Source organism: Vombatus ursinus, unplaced genomic scaffold (assembly GCF_900497805.2).
Source record: "Vombatus ursinus unplaced genomic scaffold, bare-nosed wombat genome assembly UNPS02014807.1, whole genome shotgun sequence".
Taxonomy (NCBI): Eukaryota; Metazoa; Chordata; class Mammalia; order Diprotodontia; family Vombatidae; genus Vombatus; species Vombatus ursinus.
The window spans coordinates 61,976,412-62,002,723 of record NW_020954585.1 but is presented as its reverse complement, the minus strand read 5'-3'; the positions used below and the strand labels follow the sequence as shown (position 1 = coordinate 62,002,723).

At 38.0% G+C, this 26,312-nt stretch overlaps 1 protein-coding gene across 1 annotated transcript in view; it reads left to right on the top strand.

The window, feature by feature from the left end:
• The first annotated feature begins 8,542 nt into the window (after positions 1-8,542).
• The window catches only part of LOC114052464 (acyl-coenzyme A synthetase ACSM4, mitochondrial-like), a 30,110-nt gene continuing 12,340 nt past the window's right edge, over positions 8,543-26,312 (top strand). Inside the window, exons 1-7 of the mRNA XM_027875095.1 lie at positions 8,543-8,743; positions 10,413-10,623; positions 12,819-13,026; positions 16,020-16,163; positions 16,306-16,462; positions 24,045-24,124; positions 25,529-25,652. Coding sequence (XP_027730896.1) covers positions 8,543-8,743; positions 10,413-10,623; positions 12,819-13,026; positions 16,020-16,163; positions 16,306-16,462; positions 24,045-24,124; positions 25,529-25,652 — 1,125 coding nt within the window. The remainder of the gene's footprint in view (positions 8,744-10,412; positions 10,624-12,818; positions 13,027-16,019; positions 16,164-16,305; positions 16,463-24,044; positions 24,125-25,528; positions 25,653-26,312) is intronic.

Sequence of the window (26,312 nt, the reverse complement as noted above, 5' to 3'; positions counted from 1 at the left end):
TTCCTATTTTGCTAGGAGTACAGTGTAGTCCCTAAAGGACTGAATAATGATCCAGTCTACATGTCCACATTCTCCCTAGGGTTTCCTTTATAACAAGGTCCCAGATGTACTAGCCTAGTCACTGGAAGCACATGATCCCTTTAAAATGGTTATTAGATGGCTAGAGCAATCCTGTGGTGACTTGTTATCTCAGCTTTCAATGCAGACAACATTTTCCCACAGGGTATCAGATCAGCTCTGCAAGAAATCAAGGACTATGTGTATCCTTAGTGGTGTGGACCAGCTATCTCTTGAGTCTTAAATGAAGATTAGAAACATCCTAGAAATGCTCAAGCAGTCACATGGGCATTAGGTAAGCAAGGTTCAATGGCCTTTGTCCAAAATTCTCCAGGTGGCAGCTTTAGTGGAGAGAGATTCTAAGAAGGAAGAGTCCTGGAGGCAGGGCTTCCTCAGACAGATGGTTTCCCATATAGAACACTGGTATCAAAGCATCTTTCCATGATACATGCATCCATGTTCAATTTGGAAGGGTTCTTCTCTCATACAATCTCTCTGACTTGTACCCTCATTCAAGGAAACCCTGGGAACACCAGTATCTGGTTTATATCTCCCACAAAATTTTTCTGGCTGGTGATTCCCACAAAATCTGTCTGACTTGTGTCAAAACCCTGGAAACACTTGTATCTGGCCTTTTTGCTTTCTCAAAGGACACTCAGCTCACCTGTACATACTCAAGCTAATAAGACATCAAATATAGAAAAGCTTTATTTAACCCAGGAAAAAATTAAATACAGGCTTCTATCTGAGTCTCTTGACCATCAGGAAAATCATTCTCCCTTTTGCACAGGGAATCAAGCCACCTTCCCCCTCCTACAGTTTTCACCTTTCTTCAGTACCCCCATATTCCACATGACTCATAATAGCAACAAGAAGATAGGTCTATCATGGGTAGGGAACCTTCGGCCTCGAAGCCACAGGTAGCCCTCTAGGTCCTCATGTGAAGCCCTTTGACCAAACCCAAACTTCACAGAAGGAGCCCCTGAACGCTATGAATATATATACAAGCAATCAAGACAGTCCCTACCCTCAAGGAACTAATATTCTAATAGAGAAAAACGACACATTAAGTGTATACATGTGGCAGCATGGTGTAGAGATATCCAGGAAGTCACCTGGAGGCCTTATTCAGGGTCATGAGACATAAGTTTACCTATCAAAGTCCAGCTTCCCTGGAGCAAAGTCTGAATTTTGGTTGGGAAGAGAATGAGGATGATGAACAGAGTGCAGACAATATGGTGTGAAGACAATATGGTGTGCAGATGGGAAGTGATGTGGAGACTTGGTCCCAGGTAAGAAAAAATAAAAACAAAGAACAATATTAATGCCAAGTACGAGAAAAAATGATAAGATATGGAGCACAATTGAGGCAAATCCAATATCACCTATTTAAAGAAACTATTCAACATGGGAAATAGATGAAAGAATCGGCATGATCACCCCCACCTTCTTTTCCAGAAATACATATCTTATACATCTTTTTTTTTTCTCACACTTTCCCTTCCCAATTCTTAGTTAGTAAAGTGGTGTCACCTACTCATGGCCATCATGTACCTCTCTCCATTGATATTCTGTCAGTCACTTAGCATTCATTAGGTGTTTATTATATGCTAGACACTGTGCCAAATTCTGAGCACACAAAATAAGAAGGACGAGAGCGGAACTCAACCCACATAATCCCTACTCTCAAGGAGCACACATTCTAATGGCTAAAATAACACATAAATGTTTATGTACATACAAGGTATATACAGAGTAGATGGAAAGTGCTCTGAGAAAGGCAGGCATTCTCCATTAGGGGGCCCAGGAAAGGCCTTCTGCAGAAGGTGGGATTTGAACTGAGTCTTGAAGGAAGCCTGGAACACTAAGAGGCAGAGAGGTAGTGGCAGAGGATTCAGGTGCCCCTCAAATTCAGTTCTTGGTAAATTGTAGCATTTTATGACTTGCAGTTATGAGGCACCACTGGAAGTTTAAAAAAAAAAGTGGACCTTTGCTTCAGGAGAAAATTTAGAGTCATCAATAGCACTGTTCAACTTCTTTTAATGGGGGGTAAGTGTGGTAATCCAACCCACCCTCCCCTTCCTATCTTTGTATTCCACAAAATCCTAAGCCAATATCTCATCATGGCAATGGCATATGAGCCCTGGAAGGATCTGGAAAGACTTCGAATACATTCTTGGCAACAGTTTATTTTCTTTTCACAGATGAACATAACCAAGTATGAAGAAGGAAAGCACTTACTAAGTCCCTGCTATGAGACAAGCACTATGCAGAGTACTTTTTTCTCATTTGATCCTTACAACAACCCTATGAGGTAGGTGCTACTATTATCCTCCTTTTTTAAGTTAAGGAAACTGAAGCAGGTAGAGATAAGTGGCTTGCCTAGGGTCACATACCTAGTAAATGTTTGAGGCCAGATTTGAACTCAAGTCTTCTTGACTCTGGGCTCAGTACTCTTTCCACTGTGCCACCTAGCTGACTCTAGGGAAGGAGATTGGACTCAGAGAGACTTGTTAGGAACTTAATCCATATACAAGGCAATGATGGCCTAAAATAGAATAATGGCAGTAGGAAGAGAAGGGAAAGTTGGGAATGACTTTGAATTAAAAGAATAGGCAGAACTTGGCCTGCCTGGTTCATCACTTGGGCTGTCCAATTGGTGATGAATTCTTTTTCTATGCAACCCATGAAACAACATTACTATCATCACCAACAAATATTTAGAGTTGCCTCAGAGGTTAGATGTAAAAGGGGCAGGAGGGACGAAAGGGTGTGTTTTGCAAAACAAAGATCCTTTTCCTATATTTTAGGAGCTAATATTTGAAATTAGAAGATAGGGAATATATTAAGTTTGTTTGTTTGTTTTTTTTAATCTCTAAGACCTAGATTACTCTAAGCAGTTTAGTTATTTATACCTTTTCAAGCCATCATATCTTCTAATAGTATCAATAAACAGAGTGATTATTATGGCTTAACTGGGCATCATTGGGTAAATCTGTGTTAAATATGGAACAGCCAAAAATCACAAATCAACAATAATTTTTATCACAATAATTATTTTGAAACCCTATTAAGTCACTGGAGGTCTATGGATTTTGATATCACCAGTTCTATGGAGAAAATAATAACCTATTGTACAATAGATTATTCATGTTTTGGCACTGAGCCAAAAGGGGAGGCCAGGCCTATATTTTCCCTTTCTGCTCTCACCTTTTTGTCTTATGAGCCATTTTAACCACATGTTGTCCAGAGAAACAAAAACCCTACTCCCAGGAGAGGACAGTCCTCCCAACTGAGCGCCAGAGGCTCAAGGCTACAATGATTTAGAAACACATAGAGAAAAGAAGAAACTGGTTTGTGAAGGAGAAGGGTCCTTGTGGAGGCAAAAAAGGCTGTTTTGAACCAACAGTAGCAACTCCTGGTAAGCAAAACCTTATAGGATAATGCATAGAAGAATCTAGATGAAAAGGACTTTAAATCTAAAGTATCCCAATACTAGAGAGCTATCACTTCTTACTAGAAAAGACACAACCCTGGTTACTTTGCCTCTTTAATATGGGAGCAGGCTGCTTTGCTATTTTGCAAAGGACAATATGAAAATTACATGTTATTTTCTAGAAGAGGGATTTTCAGACACACGAGGGCAGTGGGGCCCTTTCTAAAGATTTTTAGACTTAGTGAAATTCCTGTAGACCTGTATCTCCAAATGCATTTACCTTTTTAAAAGGCACCCACTTTAAAAGTATAAATATTATCTTTCTTAATTTGATTGGTTTTAGAAATTATTTCATTGAATTATTTGTATTAAAACTTCTATCGAAAAAAATAGGCTGATATAAAACAGTAAACTACTTGCTTTACCCAGTTTATCATGAAATTTTTGTTAATTGACACATTTCAAGGTTTCACAAGCCAAAGACTGACTACTGCTGCTTTCAAAATTAGTTTTTCCAAGTCTATATGACATTTTTTGAGGCTAATCTGTTGTGAATCAGATATTTCAAGCAAATTGAAGACAGTAGTTTAATACCTTGGTTGAATGGCCAATAAAAAGGGAACTCTGAGATTAAGGTAATAGAAAACTAGACACTTCAGTGCAGAAAGTGTAATATTTTCTGGTTAGAATTAAAGTTCAGCTGAAATACTGTATAAATGTCAAAATCCATATTGGGTTATTGGAAAGTCTATGTAGGCAATCACTCAATGCCACTTTTATAATTGTTTTGCACAGCACTTATGGGAAAATATTAAGTTGTGTGTGGGAAGTGGGAATTCAGTTTGGATCAGCCTAGAATATTTGGTTCCAGAAATGTAGATACGTTAATCCAGCAATTTAGTAAGAAAAGAAACATGAACGAATGTGACATTTGCTTATGGAAGAAATGAAAGCATTTTGTTTCATACATCTAACAATCTCTTAATTGGAGGAATAAAACTAAGAAATAGATTTGCAGGTGAATTTAATTTCTTCTTGTTTAGAATGAATAAGACACCAATTTCCTTAGGACATGAGAATTTCCCAATTAGTCAAGGGTTCTGAAGGCAGCTTCATTTAGCATTTCACTGAGATTTGTTGTTATTGTTGTTGAGTCATGTCCAGCTCTTTTGTGACGCCATTTAGGGTTTCCTTGACAAAGATACTAGAGTACTTTGCCATTTCCTTTTCCAGCTACTTTACAAATGAAGAGCTGAGGCAAACAGGGTTAAGTGACTTGCCCAGGGTTACAGGTAGTAAGTGTCTGGGGTTGGATTTAAACTCGTCTTGCTGACTCAAGGGCTGGCTGGGGCTCCATCCACTGCACTGCCTAGCACAAATAGACAGAGGCTAATGAAGATCATACAAATAAAGAGCTATTGCACTCCATTCGGTCTTATTACATTGGAAGTGTCAACATTTATCTAGTTTATCCCTCTGCTTATTTCTGGTCATTATTTGCTGTAGGGGTGGGAGGTCCCTCAGGACACCAGAGAGTCAGTGTTCCCAATCACAGATCCAATTTTAACTCATTGTGTCCAAAGAAAGGTCAAGCAGAAAGTTAAGTCATAAATATGCTACCCTTTTGCCTTTTTTTCTCTACTTTCTTCTCTTTGTTCTTGTTCTTCTCTTCCCCATCTTTCTGAATGAGAGTTTTCTTAGATATGGAGTGCTCTTTCTATGACAGCATTAGTGAAAGTTTAATCATAAAGATAACTGCCATCAGTTATCATCATTTGGCTTTTGTGACTATTAATAGAGCCAAATGTAGCTCTCAATTCTCCCCACTCTGGAACAAGCAGCTCTGGGCAGTGGCATCATTTCCACAGGATGTTGCAAACTATACCCTTTGTTAGGTGTTTGCACACACGATTTTGTTGACAACCCAAGCACATCTGCTCCTAGAAGAGATTTTCCATTCCGCACAAGATGATGGAGAAACAATGTGTGTATTAAACATATATTCCATTAAGGAAGCCCTTTCATTATCTATTATTATCAACAAATACTGAGTACAAATGGCTCAATGAGTACCATACTGGTTTAAAGCATGTCCTTGCCCTGTCCCTCCAGAAATCATTGTCGAGTAAGGGAGAGGATACAGCTATAAAAAGCTCACCAAAAAGAATCAATATAAACAAAATACCAAATAAGCTGTACAAGTTATAAATGTTACAGAAGTTCTGAGAAGGTCATGGGGGGGGGGGGAGAAGCACAGTTAGATAATGGCTTACCTGAAAAAGATCTGGTGATTTTAGTGGACTGCAAGTTCAACAGAAGTCAGTAGTGTGGTATGCCAGCCCACCCTCCTCCCCAAAAAATACAAAGGAGAGCTTGGGCTTCTCTAAGAGGTATAGCTTTGAGGAATAAGGAAGCAATAGTACCACTGTACATACTCTGCTCTACTCAGAGCATATCTGTGTGAATTGTGTTGTGCGCAGTTCTACAGGCACTAGATAATTGGTAAGTGGGAGAGTATCCAGAGGAAGGCAACTAAAATGGTGAAGGATTGTTAGTGCATGCCCTGCAGAAAATAAAGGAACTGGGAACTTTTATCCTTGTGAAGAGAAGACTCGAGGAGGACATGGTAGCTGTGCTCAAGTATTTGAAGGATTGTCATCCACTGTAAGAGGGATTAGACTCAATTTTTTTTGCCATTGCTAATCCCCTCCCCACCAACTAGGAGCAATGGGTAGAAGCTGCAGACATGCAAATATATATCTGATAAAAAGAAAAAAATTCTTAGCAATTAGAGTTACCCAAATGTAGACTGGGCTGCCTAAAGACAAAGTGGACTCCCCATTACAGGGGATCTTCCCATAAAGAATAGACAACCATTTGTCTGGTATAAAAAGATAGTCTTGTTTGGACATGGATTGGATAAAATAGCCACTAAGGATCCTACCAACTATAAAATACTATGAGTCTATGATTTCAGAGTAGATCATTTGAGAAAAGTTTAATGAAAAAGGAACTTGAGCTATTATAATTACTGATGGGAGGATAGAGTTTACACAAATGGAAGGGAGGAGAGCCTTCTGAAAAGAGTGAAGGAATCAAGGAGGATGCATACAACATGATAAGGGTTGATACATTTGCTCAGAATGGAAGCATAGAGTTTGTGTAGGAGAATAGAGGTGGGATAAAGTTGGAGAGGGAGGTAGAGGGCAGTTCATGGAGTGTCTTGAATGTCAAGCTAAGTAATTTGGATATTATCCTGTAGTGGAAATACATTGAAAGTTTATTTTATGATGAGTTCAATGATCTTAGAAAAACATGGACAGACTTGCATGAAATAATGAAGAGTGAAATGAATAGAACCAAGAGAACATTGTTTATAATAGCAATAGTGTTTTAAGAACAACTTTGAATGACAAGTATAAATACCCAAATTAACTACAAGGGACATATGAAGGAAGACATTATCTGCATCCAAAGAAAGAACTGATGAATAGAAGTATGTATAGAATGATTTCACATATATTTGTATCTAATGGTAGCCATCTCTAAGGCAGGGGAAGGAGGAGAGGGAAGAAAAAAAGAGGGAAAAAAGAAAGTCACATAACTTAAAAAGGAATAGCAAGTTGTACATAATAGATTTGCAATTTCATGTACAATCATCTTTTTTTCCTACTCTGCTGTGTTATAGAAATGCTTGTTTCATTTCTTAAGTTCAGAATAAAATAAATAATTTTTTTAAAAAGAAAGTTTATTTTAGTGGGAGGGATAGATAGAAGGAAGTTGTGAGGCTAAAGAAGGCAAAGAAAGAAATGCAAAGCACTGTTTTAGGAAGGTCAGTGTTAAAGTGGAATGAAGGTTGAATTAGAGGGTGGGAGAGACTAGAAGCAGAGGGACGAGATAGAAACTTACCGCAAAAGTTACAGAAACACAATATGCTAGAACCAGAAGGGATTTCATCTGATTCAACACATACCTTCATGAAAATACCCTCCACATCATCCCCAACAACTACTGGAGTCTTTCAACCTTTGCTTGAAAACTTCAAGGGAGAGGCAATTCTTTACCTTTCAAAGTAGTTCTTTCTACTTTGGGATTGTCCTCATTGTTAAATTTAACTTTACATCAAAGCAAAATCTGCCTCTTTGTGACTTCCACTCCATAGTCATTATTCTTCCCTCTGAAGTCACACAAAACAAGTCCAATCCCTCTTTCATATGACAGCCTTCAAACACCTGAAGACAACTGTCATAAATCTCCCAAACTTTTTTCTCTATGCTTTACCACTCCCAGCTCTTTGAAATGAACCTCATGGCTCCCTATTGCCTCCAAGATCAAATACAAAATCCGCTGCTTGACATTCATAGTCCTTCATACCCTAGCCCCCTCCTATCTTTCCAGTTCTCTTATTCCCTGACATGTGGTCTTAGATCCAGTAACACTGGCCGCCTGGCTGTTCACGAACAAGACAATCCTTCTCTCAGCTCCAGGATCTTCTTTAACTGTCCCCATGCCTGGAATGCTCTCCCTCTTCAATTCTGCCTACAAACTTCCCTGGCTTCCTTTAAGTCTCAACTAACATCCCATTTTATTTACAGAAAGCCTTCCCCAACCCCTCTTAATTCTAGTGTCTTCCTTCTATTATTCATTGCCTATTCATTCTGTATGTAGCTTGCTTTGTATATATTTGTTTGCATGTTGCCACCCTTGTTAGATTATAAGCTCCCTGAGGGCAGGCACTGGCTTTTCTATCTTTTTGTACCTAGCACATACGTAGTAAGTATTTAATAAATATTGACTGATTGATCCTTATATAGCATAGTCTCAAGGTCCATCACTAACTTAGTTACCTTTGTCTGGACATGTTCCAGGTTTTCCAAACTCAAGAAAGAAGAAAAGGATGTGTATGGTGTTCAACACCTATGGGAACCATAAGACACCTCTGAACACATTGCATGAGATAAACAGAGGACTGATATTCTCTCCATTCTTCTTCTTGCAGGATATTCTATTGCTGAGGCTCAATTGTCAAAAAAAATCCATCTTGCCATCATGAAGATTTTATTACAGTTACAGATGTTCAGGTTCATCTGGAGTCCTAAGTTTCCTAGGAGGTATTTTCATCAAGGATACCAGGTTCTGACTCCTCTGAGTCTTTCTGATTTTGAAGCTATAAATCGCTGTGAACGGGACTTACCAGAGAATTTTAACTTTGCTGGGGATGTACTGGATAGATGGGCACAGGCTGAAAAGGTAAGAGATGTTTTACTTTGTAATAGCATAACTTTTGTCCACCTCAGCATTGACTCCAATGGAATGAACCCTGATCCAGGAGCCAGAGGATCCAGGTTCAAGTTTCAGCGCTGAAACTTACTGCCTATTATCCTGGAGAAGTCATTTAACTTCACACGGCCTTGTTGTCCTCATCTATAAAATGAGGAGGTTGGACCAAATGGCTTCTGAGGTCCCTTCTATCATCCTATGAGTCATTCTTCAACACAGCCACAACTAGGAATATTTTCACTTAAGGAAAGTGGGGAAGAGGAGACAGGGGTATGAAGCACAGTTTGACCATAGGTGCAGTCTATGCCAGGAGAGGGGGCATCCTTGACAAGCTTGGGAGGAAGGTGGATTGTAAGACAGGAATGCCATGGAGACAGAAAACTAGGGGTGACCCAGGGTGATTGTGTCACATGGTGGCTGAGAACTGCAAAGAAGGGCTTGGCATAGAGATGGCAGTCACCACAAGGAGAAAGCAAAGCTCCTAGTTCAATAACATGGGGCAAAGCCTTATTTGTCCCATACTAGTCACAGTTCTGTTCTTCAATCTCCTATCTCTCTAAGCCTCTCACACTCCAGTTTTCTACTCTCCCCTTTGGAAAGAAATTTCCTTCTCAAATAAAAGTAGCCCCCTTCCACCTACAGTCCCTCCACCTCTGCCTAGTGCCTTCTCTTTTCTCACATTATAACTTCATTTATTATGGGTACCATGCAACTCTGTTCAGCTAACTATAATTTTTGAAGGTCTCCTGGTCATAGATTATCCCAAAAGGTACTATTGGTAGTAATGCTTTAAAATAATAAAAATAAAGCCAATGAACAGTCGTTGCTATTCTTTTATGAATATGATTAGCTTAAGTTCATCTAATTCCTTCCAGTTCTGGAGATGGGGTTGGGAGCACATAATGAAGAGTGACATGTAATATATCTGAACACTGAGTCACAATCAGAAATGTTCCTTGGTGTCTTAGAATCTTCATAATTCTCAATTCTTTCAAACCTATAAGAACTTTATACAGGCAAACATGATTTTTATAAATTATCTATTGATGAGCCCCTCAGAGGTTGATTGAAGATAAATACAAAGTTGTCAGTTTAAACCAAGCCTCTGCTTTCAAAGTTATGTGGGTAACATTCACTTCAAGGAAGAATTAAGTGACAACCCATCAAAGATGTTACAAAAGGTTTTATTGCATTTTGTGTGGGACATGGGACCAGACAGCTTCTAAGATTCCTTTCATCTCAAAGATTCAAAGGTTCTCTTTGATGTTACAGAGTATTAGATGAGTCATTTCACAGAATCACAGAATGCCAGGGATACCTCTGCTCTCCGAGGTTCATTAAATCCCCCTCCCTGCTTCTGTGCTGGACTAGGCTGTCTCAGTGCAGGTGTCTGTCTCCTTCATTCAGGGATGTGGTGGTAAATGTTTAAGAATTGGATCTCCAGAAGAAGAAAAAAAGTACGTGTGACACATTTTAAATTTAATCTTCATTATTAACTTTTTCTCCATCACTTTCTTAAGTCTAGACAATCAACAAAATAATATACCAAGCCCTGATTCCCTGTTCCTATTATTAAAGGTTCCATCACAGACCCTAGGCATATGGCCTTCACATTCCTTTCTTTTGTTTCACTGACCAGAAAGGAGAGCGTCCCCCCAACCCAGCATTATGGTGGATTAATGGCAAAGGAGCTGAGGTGAAATGGAACTTTGGGGAGCTGGGCCTCTTATCCTGCAAAGTGGCCAATGCCCTCTCCAAGTCATGTGGCCTCCAAAGAGGAGAGAGAGTAGCTGTGATTCTACCCAGAGTTCCAGAGTGGTGGCTGGTCAATGTGGCTTGTATGCGAACAGGTCAGTGATGTTAACATTCCTAAGTCAAGGGGCCAACTTAGACAAATAGGAATCAATAAAAGGTGATATTTCAAATAACCAAATAGCATATTATTTTAAAAAATAGGCATTCCAGTCAGGGAAATATAAAAGATATTACTGAATTAATGGCCAATATTCTTGTTGTGAAATTGGGAATTTATCCATGGATGTCCCTTTATAAAATCCGTGTTATAATAAACTTGCTTATTATGTGTTGCACAGTCAAATAATTTATATACTAAATGGGGATGCAGCTATAGTATGGTAGAAAGGGAGAAGGACAGAGTCCAAAAACATGGACTTAAGTCCCAGTTGTGCTGTCTATTAGATGTGTGACCTTGGGTAAGTCACTCAACTTCTAGTTTCTCTTTCAATAAAATGTGGAGATAGCACTTGCATTGCTCATCTCACAAGATTGTTGTGAGAAGTGTGCTTTGTAAACATTAAAGTGTTATATAAATATCAGTTATTATTAGTAAATAGAATTTCAAGCTAAAATTAAAAATCTGATAAGATTTTCAATTGAAGGTTTTAGAATTGGGAAGCTAGGTGATGCAGTGAATAGAGTGCCAGGAAGTCAGGAAAACTGAGTTCAAATTTGACCTCAGAAACTTATTAGCTGTGTGACTCTGAGTAAGTGGCTTAATCTTGTTTGCCTTCATTCCTTATCTCTAAAATGAGCTGGAGAAAAGCCCATATACGGTCACAAACAGTCAGACATGACTGAAACGACTGAACAACAATAGAGTTGCAAGTAACTAGGATCAGCCCTGGGTCTGGATCCTAGTTTGACCGCTTACTATCTTGGGCAAGTGACTTAGACTCTCTAAGCCTCAATTTCCTCAACTGTAAAGTGAGGGAGCTACACTAGATAACCTTAAAGCTGTCTTCTAGCTCTTAATATATGATCTTCCAGTCTAACCCTCATATTTTACAATGATGAAAGTGAAGTTTAAATAACTTGTCCAATGTCTCAGATGTCGATAAATATTTATTAAGCACCTACTATGTGCAAGGCTCTGTACTAAGTGCTGGGGATACAAAAAGAGTCAAAAGACAGTCTCTGCCCTCAAGGAATTTACAATCTAATGGAGGAGACAACATGCAAACAAATATCTATATACAGGATGAATAGGTCTTCAGATTTCAAGTTTTATTCTCTTTCCACTCCATCATACTGGTTTCTATGATGGTTGCACTATCATAGTCACAAATTGGCCAATGTCAGTGAAAAACAGCATGTATAGCAGTATAGGTGCTATCTCGGGTATTATAGGCATTCAGTTCTCATCTTAGCTCTTTCACTCACTACCTGGGTGACCTTGGACAAGTCATTAAACTCTTTGGACCTCATTTTCTTCATCTGCAAAACGAAAGGGCTCATCCCTTCTAGCTCTAAATCTATGATTCTGTAATCCTATGGTCCCATACAGCAACCATTTCTATAGCAATAATTAATTATTGTCATCTCTTTGGCTAGTAAGGCCAAAGTTAAATATAAATATATCTAAATTAAATAAAAATTAGTTTGAATAATAATTAATTTTATATTTTCCCAGGTATGCATATCCTCTGTGGTATTTTTTAATATATTTTGGGATTTACTTTTGTTTTTACATTGTTTATATTTCCCTCCTCCTACTCTCCCCCTCACTTCCAAAAGAGCCATCCCCCATAAGAAAAATATTTTTTAAGAAAAGAGAAAAAATTCTGAAAAAAAAAAAAGCAATCAACACATCAAGAAAATCTGATATATGCAGTGCTCCACACTTGTGGACCCCAACCTGTGCAAGAGAAGGGAGAGATGTCTTCTCTGAGGTATTTTCTTACTCCATCTTCATGTTCATCAACAATATATTGATTCTACCATAACCATTTGGTATTATAATTAATTTAATTCAATTCCAAGAGAATATAACAGAATCTTCTGAGGAATTAAACCCAAGTTCTCCTATCCAATTCATTTCAAGGCTCCTAACTAGTAGTGTTTTGACATTCAGTGTCTGTTACTTGATTTTCTGGTCCAGTTTAGTGGCTACTTCCCTTCCCTAAAGCTCAACAATTGACTTCTTCTAACATTTTTCTCTGAAATAGTTCAAATCAGCCAAATACTTAGGAGAAAGTTAAGATGATTCCAGTCCCTTACTTGCATGTGAATTCTCTGGTTTTTCCAGGACTTGTCTTCATGCCTGGGACAATCCAGTTGACAGCCAAAGACATTCTCTACAGGCTAACAGCATCCAAGGCCAAGTGTATTGTGGCTAGTGAGGAGGTAGCCCCAGCTGTGGATTCTATTGTGTCCAACTGCCCTGCTCTTAAAACCAAGATCCTGGTGTCAGAAAATAGCCGCAGTGGATGGCTAAACTTCAACGAGTTATTTGAGTGAGTACTTTCTGACCCTACCTTATATTACCCACAAATACCTGAGCAAGAATGAATTTAAAAGATTTTCCCTTGTGTGTACTGATTTGTCAAACCTCTAACTTGCTTGGGGATCCTTACCTGAGCCATATGATAAAATCCATTGAACCACAAAAAAAAAGGAGGAAGCTCAAGAAATCTTACAAACCAGGAGAGTATACAACCCATCCAGGACAGATAGCTTTGTTTGTTTTCTTAGCACAGTGCCTTCCGCATAATAGGTATTTGATTTTATTGAATTGAAAAGGAATGAAGTAACATACATAAGAAAAGCAAATAGGATTAGGTCTATGATGCCTTTTTTTGGAAGGACTCTTTCAAGTATTCGATGGGCCACCATGTGGAAGACCAATTAGACTTGATCTGTTTGGCTCCATAGCACAGAACCAGGAGCAATGGGGAGCATTTGGAAAGAGGCAAATTTGTGTTTAATGTAAAGGCAAATGCCCTATTAGACCTATTCACATATAGAATGGTCTACTTTGTGAGGGAATGGCTTTCCCTTCATTGTATGTTTTCAAGTAAAGAATGTCTGACCAATTGAATATGTTGTGATGGGGTTTCTTCATGGTATATTGATTGGACTAGTTAACTGCTGAGATTCCTTCAACTCTGAAATTCTATGATTCTTTGAACTCTAGGGTTAGAGATTCCATCCCTTCCCTTCTAATCCAATGTAATTCACAATGTATTTATTAAGGATTTACAACTGTTCAATCAGTAAACAAGCATTTATCAAAATCTTACTATGCACTGTCCCAGAAGCCAGAGATACAAAGACGAAATGAATAATCTCTGCTCCCCGGGGAACTTATACTAAAATAGAGGAGATAGCATATGTACATGCACACATGCATATATATGCCTATGTGTTTATACATATATGTGAATGTGTGCATATATGATTACATTATAATTACATAATTATAATTATATGTGTGCATATATGTAATAAATACTAAGTAATTTAGGGTGGGAGAAGTCACTAACAGCTGAGAAGATCATGAAAGACTTCATGTAGAAGGTAGAGCCTAAGCTAAGCTTTGAAGGAAACTAAGAGCTTACAGTCTACTATTTATATGTAAAAACACAAGTATATTTCTGATAATTTGAGGAGGAAAACAGTGCTAGAACTATTGGCATCAGAATAGATTCTTGTATGAAGGTGGCACAAGAGCAGAGCCTTAAGGACCAGAATTTAAGAATACCTCCAATGACTAAATTGCATTAATTAATGTAGTATTCCCTCTTTTTTTAATCCATAAATCAAAGAAAAACAATAGAATAAAAAACTGTATTTCAAAGTAAAACTATAAAATCATAATGTATACTTCTAATTATTTATATTTAAAGTGCATTTGAACAGATAGGAGAAATTATAGTAGTTCTGCAGTACAGTGGATAGAGCGCTGGGCCTAGAGGCAGGAAGCCCTGAGCTCAAAACAAACCTCAAACTTACTAGCTGTGTGACCCTGGGCAAGTCATTTAACCTCTGTTTGCCTGAGTTTCCTCATCTGTAAGATGGGGACAATAACTGCTAAGGTGGCACTGTAGCGTCACAATCTAACAACAGCTTACCTACCTAGATTTCTACTGCCCTTGTTTATGTATTCTCTGTTCCCGTGCAAACTGATGTGCCTGCATTTCCCCAAACTAGGAATTCTGTGTTTTGCACAGGCTGGTCCCCATTCCTGGATGGCACTCCTTCACTTCTGCTTCTTGAAATTCCTAGCTCCCTACCAGGCTCAGTTCTGGTATTACCTCCTTTAGGAAATGTTTCTTGCTCTCCCTAATTATTAGTGATCTCTCCCTCTTCAAATTATCTTTCATTTAATTATTTTTAATATACTGTGTCCCCCAGTAGAATGTTAAGTCCTTAAGAGCAAGGACTATTTTTCCATTTTCTTTTTTGGCTTTGTATCCTCAAAAGTTAACACAACAATGGACCAGGAAGCAGAAAACCTAGGTTTGAGTACTATTTCAATCAATCAATCGATAGTGCCAGGTACTACTCTGGGGATACAAAAAGAAGCAAAAGATAGCTCCTGCCCTCAAGAAGCTTATAATCTAATGTACCACTTCACTTACTACCTCTGTGACTCTGGACAATTCACTTAAGCCTGAGTTGTCTTCTCTGCAAAACAAGGAATCCTATACAAATTCCTCTTGTTTAAAAGAAAATTTTATAAGTACTCACATTGAAAAAAAAGCAGGAGACATTGAGCAATAAGGTTTTGTTTTTTTTGCAATTTTTACCTTTGGGACTTATCAAATGGAAGAAGTTTATGGCTTTTTGTTTGTTTGTCTGTTTGCTTTTTCCAGATGAAATATCTCATTTGGTTTATTTGATTGATGTGTGTTGTGACTGTTATTAAAAATAAAAATTATTTTTGAGGAGAAAAAGAAAAGAAAAGACTTTCCTTTGTTTAACATTTAAAGCCTGGTCCCGAACCTACTTTTTCAGTAAGGTCACACAGCTACTAAGTTTCTGAGGCAAGATTCAAATTCAGGTCTTCCTGAGTCCAAATCGAGCATTCCACTCACTAAACTACCCAGCTGCTTCAAATTTGTCATGCCTTTCACACTAGCAATGGTAATGTTAATATGATTATTATTTCTTGAACAAGATACAACAGGGAGGTGTATGAGCAACAGAAGCCTGATGGTGTCTGAGGGTCAAAGTGAGGGGGTAGTAAATGACTGTTTACATAGGGGTGAAACGTCGTTGAGTTATTGACCCACCAATAATCAGCCAGGTCAGTTCTACCCCAGGGGCCACCTCCAATGTCAAGTAAATGCCAGGCTGTGAAAATCAAATAACATCATATATGGAGAAGTGATTCATAAACTGTACATAGTGCACAAGTTATCACAATTTATCAATGTCAAAACCAGAGTGTCAGCATTAAACTGATCCCTCAACTTCAGTCATTGTCTTCGGCTACATTTTACAGGTCAGCCTCTGAAGAACATAACTGTGTGAAGACAGCAAGCCATGAACCGATGGCTATCTATTTTACCAGTGGGACAACAGGCTCTCCCAAAATGGCCCAGCACTCCCAGAGTAGCCTTGGTATTGGGTACACTCTTTGTGGAAGGTATAGTTTGGAACTACACCATGGTTGCCTACGTGGATTTAGATTTACAATGTTACAGCATCTCAGGAGATGCTTATTTGCTTTTTATTAACATGGAGATGTTTTTCATGGTTTTTTTTTCTTATTCTTTGGTGTTGTTCAGGTACTGGTTGGACTTGAAACCTTCAGATATCATGTGGAACATGGCTGATACAGGCTGGGTGAAAGCTGCCATTGGTAGTGTCTTTTCAACCTGGCTTCAAGGAGCCTGCGTCTTTGTGCACCGCATGGCCCAGTTTGACACGGACGTCTTCTTAGATGTATGTTACAGCCTCCCCACCAACCTCCTGGCACAAACCCTTTGAGCTCTGCCATGTCACCCACATAACCACAAATAAGTGATTAGTCAGTAAACAGAGTTTCTTGGGTTTATGGAATTTACTCTTGTTTACAGTGTGAAGTCTCTAGGGGCTTCACTGTTGAATGCATTTACTTAATATCCTAACAAGGGAACACCCACAGCTCTCTCAAGCATAAAATCTAACCACATTTAATTGCTTAAGATTTATTAATATCACCATAATCCATGGCAGCTTAAGGGTCTTGTTCTAAGCAATCAACTAAGGAGTCTTAAGTGTAAACAAGTATTTTGCTTATGCTTCAGTGAATCAAAGACAATGGGTGGCAGAGGTAGACCTCTAGGTCTAGCAAGATCCTGGGTGCTTTGCCCCAGAGCAGCCCTTTCTACACCCACTCTCTGTCCTTCTCACTGTGCTAATCCATGAATTTGATACTGCTTTGCAAACACCAGGCTTATTCTTTCTTCTCAGGTAAGAAGGGCTAGACTAAGGTATTAGATGGCTGAGATTTCATTGACCTTTAGAAAAATGTGATGAAGGGCAGTTATTTTCCCTTGTAGAACATTTAAAAAGTAGAATCCACCATATGTCATTAAACGCATTAGAACTCTATGTGACCTAGGGGTGGTGGTACCTGTTGAGGTGGAGTGATTTGGGAATCTGAATATAAGTCTAAACTCTGGAAAAGCTGGGACCTTGCCTGCTTCTATACCTGCCTCATTGTGTGACCTGAGGTAAGTCAGTCAGTATACGACTCAGGGCTTCAAACTGTATTTGCTATGGTTTATCAGTAATAGAAGATGAACTGATGGAAAGACCACTGGTACTGGTGTCAGATGACCTTGATTCAAATCCTAGCACTGTCACCACCTATATGACTTTGGGCAAGTCAGTCAGTTAGTATTTCTTAAGTGCCTACTATGTACCAAAAGCAGCTAGGTGGTACAGTGGATAGAACGCTAGGCCTGGAGTCAGGAAAACTCCTCTTCCCAAGCTCAAATTCAGCCTCAGACACCTACCTACAAGCTGTGTGACCCTGGGTAAGTTGCTTAACCCTATTTGCCTCATTTCCTCATCTGTTAAATGAGCTGGAGAAGGAAATGGCAAACCATTCTAGTAGCTTTGCCACAAAAATCCCAAATGGGGTCACAAAGAGTTGGACGTGACTGAAATGACTAAACAACAACAACAACAACAATATGTCCTCAGGCACTGGGGATACAAAGAAAGGCAAAAAACAGTCCCTGCTGTCAGGAAGCTCACAGTCTAACAGGGAAGACAACTGTGTACAAACAAGATAAATACGGAATACATCATCAATGCACAGGAGGAACTAGCATTAAGGGGGATAAGAAAAGGTTACAAATAGAAGATGGGATTTTAGCGGTTACTTCAGGGAAGCCAGAAGGTGGAAATAAGGAGGGAGAGTATTCTAGGCATGGAGGACAACTAGAGAAAATGCCGGGAGTCTATCTTGTGAAAGGAATAGCAGGGAGGCCAGTGTCACCTAATCTTTGCAAGCCTCAGGTTCCTCACCAGAAAAATGAGGGATTAGATAATGACCTCTGAGGTCCCTTCGTTGTTCAGTTGTTTTTTCAGTTGCGTCCAACTCTTCATAACTCCATTTAGGGTTTTCTTGGCAAAGACACTGGAGTGGTTTGTCATTTACTTCTCCAGATCATTTTTACAGATAATGAAACTGAGGCAAACAGGGTGAAGTGACTTGCCCAGGGTCACTCAGATAATAAGTGTCTGGGATCAGATTTGAACTCAGGAAGATGAGTCTTCCTGATTCTAGGCCCAGGGCTCTATTCACCATGATGTGCTGTGTGATCTTAATGAGTACACACCTATTGAATGAGACAGCAGCAGCATATACAAAGCAATTAGAACTAGCGAGCCAAATGTCTACAGGATAAAATCTCACCCGAAAATCAAAGAAGATGAAACATGAAACGAATGAAAATTCAGAGGTGAGAAAAATAAAGAACAGAGTAGGTGCACCAAAGAAAAGAAATGGAATTTAGGGTCAGGAAACCTGGGTTAGTGTGATATAGGTAAAATGAAAAGAATACTGGATTTGGAGTCAAGGAACCTGGGTTCAAATCCCAGCTTTGCACCTCTGTGAGTTTGGGCAAGGCACTTAATTTATCTGGGCCTCAGTTTCCTCAGCTATTAACCAAAAAAGGAAAAAAAGGTAGTGGACTAGATGACCTCTAAGGTTCCTTCTAGCACAAAAGGTCCTTCCAGCTCTAAATCTATGATGCTGTCATCCTGGATTCTATCTCTTCAACCAATAAATTGTGTGATCTTCAAAAAATTATTTTGCCCCTTCAAACCTGTTTTATCATCTGCAAAGTGAAGGCTTGAATTAGGTGAATCTAAGTATTCTATTCCAGATCTAACAGTCTATGAATCTATATCTCAGCATTCATTTACTCTATCATGTGTTTTTACATAGGACAAAATACCACTGAGTTAACTGACGCAGTAAGACCTCTTCAGAAAGAATTATTTAAATGTAAATCTAATATTTCTTAAAATTTAAAACATAAGACTTATAAGAAGATGGAAAAGTAAAAGGTCTCATTCTTCTCAATAACTCCCTCAAAAAACCAATGGAAACATCAAAATGAAACAAATCTACTACATGCTTTCAAAAGAAAATTATTTTTAGAAAAAAAAACTTTAAAAAATGAATAGACAACAGAAATATTATAATGCAATGAAAAAACATTATGGGTTAAGAAAAATGAAAGCAGAAATACCTGAAGAAAAACAATTCAAATATGACCAACAAGGAAAATGGAACAAGAATTTCATTGAGGCACAAAAAAATAGATAATGGATACAGTAAAAGAATTGAAGAAAGAAATAAAATGAGCAAAAATATCATCTGAGTAGAACAATGAATAGAGTGCTGGCCCTGGAGTCAGGAAGACTCATCTTCCTGAGTTCAAATCTGGCCTCAGACACTTACTAGCTGTGTGGTCCTGGAGAAGTCATTTAACCCTGTTTGCCTCAATTTCCTCATCTGCAAAATGAGCTGGAGGTCAAATCCCACCTCAGACCAAACACTTGACACGTACTAACTGTGTGACCTTGGGCAAGTCATTTAACCCTGACTGCCTCACAAAAAAAAAAAGACAAAATGAGCTGGAGAAGGAAATAGCAATCCACTTGAGTATCTTTGCCAAGAAAACCCCAAATGGGGTAGAGAAGAGTGAGACACAACTGAAACGATTCAACAACAAAAATCATGAAGTGAAATAAAGGAAAGAATTTGAAAATCTAAGGCATAATAAAGAAGAAATTAAACAATTTTTAAGTACTTATGGAAAACTACTTTATTTGGCCTAACAGATGAAGTTAAAGCAAAAACCTGGGTTAGGAAATTTATGGAAATTGGTACTCGAGAAGCTGATATAAACAAGAGCTTTATCATTATATGCACAGCAAGCAAGTAGGTATAGACAGAAATTCTCCCACACATACACAACCTACCCTGCCCCTCCACTGTAAAAAACTTTCCTGGTGAGAGGAGATAGATATGTAGGAAAAAAAGACATAAAGTAGGAATTCAGGTGGAAAAGTTATATTCTCTAAAAATGGGCTTGGTGGAGGATAGGTAATTCCTGTCAGATGTGAGAGGGGACATTCCTAATCAGACCCAGAAGTGGTGAAGTTCTCAGGGTCACTTATTGATATTGCACTTGGGTGAAACTCAGGTAGGGAGAATTTCTTTATTGGGAATAGAAGCTGGGAAAGGGTCTGAGTTTTATCCAATCAGAAGTTGCAAGCATTAACTGCTTGAAATAGGGTTAACATAGAACAACAAAAAGTACAACCTTGATTATCTTTGCCATCTGTTTTATGGACATTAGGACCACTTGGTCTAAGTGATTCCATGTTGGAGTCCTATAATTATAACTATATCAAACAATAAAAAGATTACAATTTTCACAAAAATATAAATAAAAAATAAAATTATTTCACTGGAGGGAAAGTTGCAAAAACAACAGAGAATACAGAAAAAAAATTGCCTAATAAATTAAACAACTGTTAAAAGATTTGGAATCTATACAGATAAAAACAGATAGAGAAGGCAGGCCAAAAATGGAAAATTAAAGAATGCCTAAAGAATTAAATTAAAGAATGCCTAAAGGCTTCCCAAAAGCTGTGAAGAAAAGAACCTCACGATACACTATTTCAGGAAATCATATGGGAAATTTTGCCAGAAATATTGAAAATGAAGAACAGACTCCAAGTTAAAAGAATTCATAGAACATCAACAAGAATGAACCCCTAATTCTACTCAGCCAAATATACTGTCAAACTTCAGGACACAAGAACAAAGAAATGATTTTACAAGTAATCGAAAAGGAAAGCACCACATTTCAAACAAAAATGCTTTCAGAGGAAAGGTGAAGGAGAGAAATAGGTTGATTTAGGATGCCACAGATTTTTTTTTAAACAACCAAAAAATGAGTATAGCTAAAAGGGAGGAGTTGCGGGAGAAAAGTAATCCCAAAGTGATACTCCTATCTCAAACAAGGAAAAGACCAGGGAAATCACATTTTCAAAAAATTTATAGAATGAATGATATAAAATATAGTGACTGTGTTTAGTGCAATGTGAGTATGTTAAGGTCGAGATAGAATTATTACCAATGAGATAAGGAAGGTTGTATTCCTTTCTAAAAAAAAATGAGAAATTAAATGAAAGCACAGTACAGGGATGTCACATGCAATAAATATAACCAAGAATATGGATTGAATTTCCTTATAAAAGTAAAGGGATGAGATAGAAAAATTCTTTGCTATTCAACAGAGAGATTTACAAAAGGGAAAAATAAATGGATTTGATAACACATGTACATATATGTATGTCTACAATACATGTATGTACACACATGTATATCACAAAATCTATAATGTACATATATACATATGTACATATATGTGGGGGGGAGAGGGCAGGATAGAGAGAGAGAGAGAGAGAGAGAGAGAGAGAGAAAGAAGTGTGTGCTTTTGCACAAGAAAAAGCAATACATCCAGAATAAAAAGAAAAGAAACAAATTGGGGGGGGAATTCCTATAAATATTACTAAAAAAAAGTTTGATATTCAAAATCCCTAAGAAATTGAAATAAATTTTAAGAGCAAGATCCATAACCCAGAAAACACATAGTAAAAGGATGTGAACAAGTACTTTGAAAGAAGTAACAAATTATCAATAACCATTTTAAAAGTGTCCAAATTAATAAAAAGAAATCTAAATTAAAATAATTCTCCTACTACGTTACATTCATTAAATTGGCAAAATTAATTAAAATGTTAATGTTGGCAGAGTGTGGTAGGCTAGGAGTTGAGTTCAGTTATTCAGCTAGAAATTCAGGAAAAGGAAGCTACAGAGGAGTCACAGCTAAATCAAATTAGTAAGGAAATATTTCCAGGGAGGTGACCTAAAACAGAGGTGTGGGCCCTTAGGTAGGTAAGTGATTATTCATTAGTAAGGGGACTTTCAAGGAGCACAGAAGGACCATCCTACAGGTTCTCTGACCTGACAGGGCCCCTGGTTCCCTTTAGGCCCCCTCTACTGAGAATAACCAACCTTCTTCAAAAGGGGAATAGAAGCACTATGGGAATTTTCACTCAACCATTTATTCTTCCCTGCTATTTAAAAATAAAATCCTCTGTATCTCAGTAAAGCTACTGCTTGCATATATATACCTAAACTTTGAGTGTTTGATTGCACTGACTCTTGGCTGAACCATGTGGGTATGAAGAAAGAAACAGAGACATTATTTTTCACTGCTGCAACAACCATGAATTGGTGCAATCTTTTTGGAAAGCACTGTGGTGTTACACAATACCTTTTGACTCGATGATCCCACTACCTACACTATATCCTAAAGACAAAAAGATCTCCCTGTACAAAAATATTCATAGCAACCTTGTTTGTAATAACATAAAACCAGACTCTGTCCAATAATCAGTAAATGGGCTAAACAAAGTGTGGAATATGAATGCAATAGATTATTGTTGTGCCATTAGAAATGACAAACACGAATGCTACAAAATCTTAAAGCGATTCAGGATGAAGAAAGCAAGACCAAAACAGCAGTATTTGAAAATTATGACAACCATGTACATTTCAGGTGTATATAATAATAATATCATCAACAGAGTCTAGAAAAATACACAGTAGGAGAAAAAACAGTTTGAGAAGAAGATAAAGTAATAAATAAGATGATCTAGTTATTATCTTGTTAAAGTTAACATGTAAGTTTACAAAAAGTATGCTTTCCTGTGCAGCTGTTATCTTGGGAGCTGTTTGTGCATTTGAATATAAAAATGTGTTATGGTTCTTAAGCTTATAATAAAAATTTTAATTACTTTTTTGAACATTTAAGACAATATACATGTTTTGTTCTTAGTAAGCTAGAAATTTCTGGATTTCTCTCTGAGTCATAGCTAAACTCATCTCCTAGTCTACCAGACACTGTCAACATTAAATTTTTAATTACTTTTGTCAATTTAATGGGTATATCAGAATTGTTTTAATTACAGTGATATTAAAAAATTAGATTCTGATCCAGTAGAAGCAGACTTGAAAAACTTAAAGGCTGTAGTACTCTTACATTTTATAAATTCATTTAAAAGAATCATATTTTCTTAGGAAAAGAGAGTTCCTACTGTTTCAGTTCACATGTACCAACACTGTTCTGTATATTTGCATAGAAATTATACTTTATGTAAATATGTAGAAGAAGGGCTAATGAGATCTTGCTGAGGAAGTTAGATTTCAAGTAAAATACCCTGGGTGATCAGTTATTTCTGCAGTGAAATATAACTAGTTGGAACTTTATGTGGGAGGTATCTATAATATAAAATGTATTTTGTTTGCAACATTTGGTGATACTATAGTATATAATCAATGCACTGTCAATGAATAAGCTTCTTTAGTCTTGTGATGTGCAATGGATAGACCTTTTTAAAGGAATTAGTAAAGATGAGGAGGCAGTACTTTTCACTGGAAAGAACATTGGATTTAGAGTTGTCAGATGACCTGGGTTTGAAAGATTTATGGAAGGAATAAAGGAAGCAAGCATTTATTAAGCCCCTACTATGTGCCAGGAACTGTGCAAAGTACTTTATAAAAACATTATCTTGTCTGATCCTCACAACAGCCCTGGGAGGTAGATGCTGTTATTATCCCCGTTTTACAGATGAGGAAACTGGAGCAAACAGAGGTGTAGTGACTTGCCCAGGGTCACACATTTAGTGTCTGAGGCAGGATTTAAATTCAGGTCTTCCTGACTCCAGGCCCAGCATTCTATCCACCATACCACCCAGCTATCTCCAGCTAGGTAAGTCACTTTCCTCCTCTGGGCCTAGGTTTCTTCACCTGTCAGATGAGAAGTTGGAACTAATATGACCTTTGAGGTACCTTCTATTTCTAAATCTACAATTGTATTTAGAAACTTAAAACATCTGATTTCTTGACCTTTAACTTTTGATGTCTCTTTTATAATTTCTTTAGACGCTCAACAACTACCCCATAACCACTCTCTGCAGTGCCCCAACTGTATACCGGATGCTTATACAAAAAGACCTTAAGAGGTATCTTAGAAAAAAAAATTTCTTTTTATTTTCTATATTGCCTTGGGGGCAGAAAACTGATAACTTCTAGTTTGGCAAAATCACTTATCTTGAAGCTTAAGAATTATACTATTTTCTAAACCAATGCTCTAAAACAAGCTCCATAACAGACATCCCTGGTCACCCCCACCCCCAGCCATTTTCTTCTCAGGTAGGAAATTTGTATTTTCTTCTTTCAAAAAATTTTTTTAATGTTTTAATGATGCTTTTTTTTTTGTATCAATGTGACTTCCGAATATTACCCTACCCCTGCCACAGAACTACCCCACCCATAAAAAAGAAAAACAGTTAAGCAAAACAAAGCAATACACTGGCTATGTCTAACAATGTATACAGAGTTTCACACTCATAGGCCACCACCTCTCTACTGAGAGGAGGGAGGCATAGTTCAACTTTGGACCTCTGGAGTCAAGGTTGGTGATTATATTAATCTGAATTCTAATGTCTCTTGGAGCTGTTTTCCTTCGCATTTGAGAGACATCATAGTATAATGGATTGACAGCTGGCCAGGAAAACCTCGGCTCAAGTCTTTCTTCTGGTTGCCAGAATCTGGCACACATATTGGCTTCGTGAAGCTAGGCAAGTCATTTAACCTCTGTGCCCAAGGCAACACTCTAAGACCATAAGGTGCAAAGAAAGCATTAACCTGCATTGGTTGAGAACTCTTTCATCTGGGAGTTCTCTAAACCAGTGAAATCTCAGGGCTAATCTTTATCCTCATCCTTTCCTTTGCATTATTGTGGTCATTATTTACATCATTCTCTCAGTTCAGCCTTCTTTGTCCTGCGTCGGTTCATACAAGTCTTAACAGGTATATTTGAACTCTTCATATTCATACTTTCTTACTATGTGATAATAATTCATTACATTTGTTTACCATGATTAGCTCAGCCATTCTTCAATCATTAGGCCCCCACTTTACCTCCAGTTTTTTGATACCACAAAAGGTGCTGCTATTAGTGTTTTGAGATATGTTCCCTCTTTCTTTGTCCTCCTTGGGATATATGCCTAGTGGAGGTAATGCTGTATCATATGTGTAAATCTTTCAGTCCTTTGTCTCACACAATCTCAAATCATTTTAGGAAATTTTCCCAAGTCCTCTCTCTCTCTCTCTCTCTCTCCTTCTCTTTCCCTTCTTCTCTCTCTCTCCTCCTCACCCCTCTCTCTCCCTTCCTTCTCCCCTTTCTCTTGTTTTCCATTCCTGTTTTTTCTCTTTCTCCCACTCCCTCTTTTCTCTCCCTTTCTCTCTCTCCCTCTCCCCCCCTCTGTCTCTCTCTTTCACTGCACTTAATTGAAATAGTCAACTAATGAACTAAATAAGTTCATCTTTCCAGATGAACTTATACAATTTCTCTGCCTTTTAAGCTATAACTTCAAAACTTTGAGGCACTGCTTGACTGGAGGGGAGCCACTTAACCCAGAAGTGAGGGAACAGTGGAAAAGCCAGACAGGACTGGAGCTGTATGAAGGCTATGGACAGACCGAAGTGGTATGTGCAAATGACTTAGGTCACGTTGAGAGCTTCTCCACATGCAGGGAAAAAATGTTGCTAGAGCCCTTGAAACTCTATTGTATTTTCATATGGTATGGAAAGTAAGAACACTCCCTCTTCTCCCCTTCTTTAATCCTCTGACAAATCAGACAATGTGTTGTAGCAGAGAGAGAGAGAGCTATCCTTGATGCCAGGAACACCTAGGTTACAATTCCACCTCTGACTCTGGGCAAATCATGTAAATAATCATTTTAATTATCTGGTACTCCCTCTCAGTGCTCTAGGCGGCCCTTTCTGACTATAAGTTTCAGAGAAAGTGATAACCTGCAATAGAAGAGGGAGTTCACTCCCTTGGCTATTCCCTACATGCAACGGTATACTGGTAAATGTCTAACAACAATGTCTCCAAAAAAAAGTATGGATGACACACTTTTACATCTAATCTGTCTTATTAACATTTCTCCATCACTTTCTTAAGTCTAGACAATAAAAAGCAAAAATAATACAAGTCTTGATTTGTAGCCTTTGTCAATTTCTGATGTATAAATGCTCACCCCGGAAATTTAACAATTGGCTCTATAAGCCCTTCAAGCTGGCTCCAGATCACCTCTGCCTATACCAGTGAAATCATAAATTTGGTCCCTATCCTTCCTCTCA